Genomic DNA, 6,000 nt, shown 5'->3' on the forward strand with positions numbered 1-6,000 from the left:
ACAGGGTTGCTCCAAAATATGATACCTTAGGACCTAACAGACTGAAATTGAATAGGCCTTCGCGTTTCAGGGACACACGCACGGTAGACTAATATCAACAGTATAACAACAGTAATGAGTGCATTAACAAAGTTATGAATGTGATACTTCCACGACAGGTTTTCATCTGTCTCCAGCCCTAAGAAAATAACCAGCCATTAATTGATTACCTAGTGACTGGTCTTCATAAGTTTGCTGTCAGGAACTGTATGCACAACGTTTTGTTGCAGCTCAGCGTCAAACAGTTAGACAAACATAAATGACTAGGAGAGTAATTCACAGAAGAAAACAACAGTAATAAGTGACTAATAGAGAGGGTTAGCAACAGTGAGGAATGAGGTACCATATGAGGCTGAGGAAGTGACAATAGGAAGATACACTGCAGACTGCAGAACAATTTGAAAAATAAGACAGAAAAATACTGAGGAAAAATACTGGGACCTAAAAGAAATGATGGGAGATGGATGTGGGGACCACGGGAACATGACGACAGTATCAAGAGAAATTAGACTGAAAAGTGAAATATTTGTGGGACATGTGAACACGATGAATATCGATAGAACGTCCGAAAGAGTACGAGAAACAACTAGCAGGACAAGAGGAAAGACAGGAATCATGTGGGTTGTTGAACTCAGGAAGGATTAGGGACCAATCTGGAAGGGAAGGAGAACTGCAAGAGCAAATACACACCGACCAACATTTTAGAAATGGACGATTAAGGATGCAGGAAAAGGATAGAGAGTCAACAATGCAGCAAACAAGAGGAAGAAGAGCGTGAGAGAAGAAGGGACGTTATGATGAGGCTCTGGAACGAGAAGAAGAAAATGCAACCCATAAATGGGTCGTTTGTTGTCCTACGGAGACTGTATCGGAAGAAGAAAAAGGGCAAGAAAATGGGTTTTGTCTATGAACTTTTGGAGAACGAACACCTCCTCATTGAAAAGCAACAATGATTCTGCAAACAGAGACCTTGAGAAACTGTGCTCGCTCTCTTCGTCCGTGCAGTCCAGACCGCTGTAGACATTGTCGCTCTTGTTGATACCGTATTCCTTCCTGGAGGAAGTTATTTGTTATACTACAGTGAACAAAATACGAACTTGTTAAGTATCGTACCAGATCTGTGATTGAATTCAGGACTTCCTTGCAGACAGAACTCAACACGTCGCTCTTAATGGGACAAAATCGACAGATGTAAAGGCAATTTCGAGAAAACACCAAGTAATAGAGATAGGAGTGTTATTGTTTGCAAAATTTATAACTGAGATAGAGGATAACGTGTGAAGCTCCATGAGGCTGTTCGCAGGGACAGTGGTTTGTAGGAAGGCAAGAACTCCAAATGACTGTAGCGAACTGAAGGAAGATCAGAAGAATATCGGGAACAGGAGCAGGGACCAGTGGTTGATCCTGAGCGTAGAAAAATGTAACGTATTTCGCGCAAGAGGTCCGCTACTGTGCGATTACGCTACTGGATACAAATCACTGGCAACAGTAACTACTGTAACACACGTACAGTATCTATTAGGCAGCGACCTAAAGTGAAATGACCACATGAAACAAATTGTGAGAAAAGCAGTTACCGTTCTGACAATCATTGGGAGAATCTGAAGGAAATGTATTCAACCCAAAAAAGAAATTTATGCAACTCTTGTTGGATTGATTCTTGAATTTTACTCATCAGTCTGAGGCCCTCACCATATTGAATTAGTAGAAGAAATAGACAAGATCCAGCGCAGAGCGGCGCGTTTCGTCACAGGATCCTTTAGTCGATACGAGGACATTACGGAAGTGCTTAGCAAATTGCATTGGCAGACTCTGTAAGAGAGGCGTTCTGCGTAACGAAGATATTTATTGTTAAATTCTGAGAGAATATGTTGTGGGAAGAGTAGGACAATATATTGCTGTCACAGATGTCTCACGAAATGACCACGACGAGAGAATCCCAGTAAACCTCAAATTCCTTAAAGAATCGAACTCACATGAATAAAACAGCTACAAACTTCTGATTGCTTTACAGCATAGTTAAAGTGTTAATGAGTTGCATATCTGACGCTAAGTATTTCAGCGAGAAAAAGGTTTAGAAAAAGTTTAAAATTATGTTTACAATTTTGCTTCCTTCAATTTTTAAATTTGTGTTGGAAGAACTATTCTGTATCTGAAGAATGGAACAGTTATATCTATATTTGCAAAAGGCTATAGGAATGACGCAGGAAATTATAGAGGAAAAGTCTAATAAATGCAGGACATAAAATTTATGGGAATATTCTTGATCAAGGGCTATCGCTGATATAGCAGTCTCAGAGGAACAATCAAGTTTCAGAAAGGGACAATCGTGTAGTGATAATGTATTAAAAATAAGTCAAATTATTGAAAAAATGCAATTTGGCTTAGAAACGTATTTATCATTTATTGATTTTGAGAAAACCTTTGATAAGGTAAAAAGGCCACTTTTATGGAAAGTATTACAAATAAAAGGTTTTCCTAAACAACTTATTCATACCATAAAGAGTTTATACGTAAACACAAAAATAGTTATAATTTCACGGTACAAAATGTCAGAAGAAATTTTAATAAACCAAGGTATTCGACAAGGGTATACTCTGTCATCCACTTTATTTAATTTACGTATTGACGACCTAATTATGAAGTGGAAAGATGAAATACACTTAGGAATTAAAATAGGATCTAGCGTACCATTAAATACTCTGTTATATGCTCATCAACAGATCCTTATACAAGAAACAGAAAATAATTTATAAAGAGTAGTATATAGATTGAGCCAAAGCGCGGTTTATTACGACTGAATTATCACTGCAAATAAGACAAAGGTAATGGCTTTCAAAGGAAAGAAACCAGTGAGATACAAAATAATAATATATGAGAAAATTTTAGAACAAGTATCCCACTTCAATTATCTACGATGTGATATTAGTTTAACTATGCCAAATACATTAAGAACAAGATTAATAAATGTCAAGTTATCTGCGTAACAACTGAAAGAACTTTGGGAAGGAAAACAAGGAAAGGAACACAAATAAAATTCCATAAAGTTACGGCTGTACTTAGTTTTGTATGTGGTTCCGAACCGTGGACATTAACAATAAAAGGAAAATGACGTAGAGATGCAGTAGAAATGAAGTTCATGAGATATATAGGAGCCTATAATAAAATGAATAAAATAAGGCATGAAACAGTAACATCAGATTTGAAAATATTTTCAGGTAATGACGGGACAGAAGAGAATAGAATGAAATGGAAGGATCGTTTTGATAGAATGACAGAAAATAAATATGAAGAAAGATAGTGAGTTATCGGCCAACTGGAAAGAGAGAAATAGCCAGACCTCGTAAGAGTTAGTTAGATGGATGATGAAGGCCGGAACAAGCGATTCCAACACCTAACCCATGAAAGGAGATGATGATTATGATGAGTTGGTTGGAAGTCGGTAAGTACTGGATGAGGACAGTCAGGGTAACTGGCGCTTCGTTTTAAGCAAAAGCTGTTTCTTCACGCGCCTCATTAATTATCATAATTCCTTAAATGTGTGTCGTACAATGATACAATTTTATAGGAGCATTCAGTAATATGTGTGGAGACTGTTGTGTGTTGCGAACTAAAGTTGGTGGTAAGGAAGGAAAAAAACTGAAACGTCATACCTAATACTGAAGTATTACTGCAATAAAAGCTACAATGTAGTAACCTTTAAACTTCTTCCCTTTCATCATTTTTTTTGAGGAAGGGGGGGGGGAGGGTCAAAGAGAAAAAGTGTCGTAAAGTTTGCTGCAAGTCACTAAGTGCTCTCATTCTCAAATACTAGATGAATATAATCTGAGTTTTGCACGCCTTGAGTTGCGCTGTCTCAGCACGTATACACATTTTTAGCTGTAATACTTGCCTTACCGTGTTAAATCTTCAGCATAAGGTTATACCTCTAAATGATAGCATTTTAATTTTTTAAATTAGGTCAATAATTATTATACAAAATACTGAAAATCAAATTTTTGTTCCTCCTGGAGGTCGGTAGATAGGCAGCCTGCAACTTGGAACGGGTCCTATTGACCTGCTAAGCCGTTTACTAATTTGCAAAGGTTGTTAACTATAATAGCGGGAATTATTTATTTACAACTTGTACAAAATAGGTTCATACATGTTTCATTGTTTTACTATTCTTCAAAATAGTCACCAGTATTAGAGTACGTATAGCCCGTTGTCAGCGATATGGAAATCGTAGGATATCCTTAGGAGCCCCAGTTGTGTTGATAGTTTAGGAATCAAGTTTAAGTCACAAGAGCTCAAGTCTCGGTAATATAGTGGCTGGTACAGCACATCCTAATCTCATAGATCGAACAGATCAGTCACAATTTGCGACATATAAGTCCGAGAATTGTTCTGGGAAATGATGGGCAGGTCATGGAGAAATTGTCGCTGTACCTCTCACCACACTACCAGGACTTGAGCCCTTGTGACTTGATTCCTAAGATTAAGGAAGCACTTCACAGCATTCGCTTCAGAACTGTTACACAGATTCGTGGGGCAGTAGACTGCTCCATTCGAAATATCGAGACAACTGGCGCTGCTAAGGGTGTTCTATGACTTCAGCGTCGCCGACAATGGGTTATATACCCAATGATGGTGACTATTTAGAAGGACAGTAAAATTTTGAATCTTGTATCAATTATGTACAAACTGTTAATAAATAATTGTCACCGCTTGTAGATACGGAGACAACCGACCAGAACCGTTTCTAACACTAGGCAGGACTAAGTGGTCGCCTACGGCGGTAAAATTTTACGGACAGCAAAGGGGGAAAAAAATTGATTTCAAATCAAAAAGCGAAAAATTTGAGCAAACGACTACAACAAATGGAAAAGAGGCGAAATTGAGACACCTCAAAGACTGAGGACGAAAGATAATAAGAAACTGAGGACACCTATTTCCTCAATCAGTTTAAAGGAAATGACAAAGCATGAATACTGAGAAATTTTCACGGAAAATGAGAACGCCTGATCACCTTAGTTTAATGATTAAAAATATAATAGGATATTTGCATTGTTGTGCCGTTGGATGATGTTGGTGATGGTGGTCGTGGTGGTGGTGGTGGTGGGGGGGGGGGGGGAAGGGTACATTGGGGAGACCGTTGGTAGTGAAAAAGGAGGGGGTGCATTTTTAAATTCTCTCCTACGGCGGCAAAACGCGTAACAACAGCCCTGATACCGACATTCTTCTCACGTGTGTGGGACAGGGCAGGGAAGAAAAGATAGTGATTATAAAAATACTCTCCAGCACTCAAAGTAAAATAGACTGTAGAGTATCGATGTACAAGTCCAATTTCTGACTTTGGTAGTCGATTCAGGGACGCACGCCCACCTGTGTTTAACCTTTCTCACACTGCCAGAAGCACCCCGCACGGCTAACTGTACAGTGGCGATGCAGCCGCTGGACGGCTGGAGTACTCACGGAGCTCGTTGGGAGCCGCTGCTGCCGCGACCGCGCACGCCGCCACCAGAAGCGCTGTCGCCGCTGACGCTGCCTCTGCCGGGGTCCTCATGCTGGCTGCAGCCGCCCACGCGCGCTGCCACTATATAACGCCGCCCCTCTCTCCCCCCTCCCCCTCCTAGTCCCCCTCCAACAGCTGGACTCCAGCCTCCGTCTGTCCGCGCGTCCTCTCGAAGCCCAAGAGTTCTTCACACAGGCGCGAGGCCTAAACGAGACGAGCGCGCGGCCGCAGACTCTACACTGCCTCCGGCCACGAGAGGCGCCTCGCGTTCAGAAGACGAGCCTGCGCTGGTGTTTCTGTGCTTTCGTGTAAATGTACACTATCAACAGTGGAAATACCTGTATTCCGGAACACAGTGCCTGTGCTTGGTGCGGTGCTGTGATGGTTGTTGCAGACGATGCGCTAGTATGTAGAAAGCTGTGCTGCTGGCTATTAAAATTATGATGAATGTTCGGAAAGCAAGGTCC

General features: G+C 40.6%; 1 protein-coding gene across 1 annotated transcript in view; it reads right to left on the minus strand.

Annotated features, from left to right (window-relative positions):
* LOC124545459 (protein takeout-like) overlaps positions 1-5,587 on the minus strand; it is an 89,708-nt gene extending 84,121 nt beyond the window's left edge. The window contains exon 1 of the mRNA XM_047124386.1: positions 5,494-5,587. Coding sequence (XP_046980342.1) covers positions 5,494-5,584 — 91 coding nt within the window. The 5' untranslated portion in view covers positions 5,585-5,587. The remainder of the gene's footprint in view (positions 1-5,493) is intronic.
* Between the last annotated feature and the right edge of the window lie 413 nt (positions 5,588-6,000).

Source organism: Schistocerca americana, chromosome 8, assembly GCF_021461395.2.
Source record: "Schistocerca americana isolate TAMUIC-IGC-003095 chromosome 8, iqSchAmer2.1, whole genome shotgun sequence".
Taxonomy (NCBI): Eukaryota; Metazoa; Arthropoda; class Insecta; order Orthoptera; family Acrididae; genus Schistocerca; species Schistocerca americana.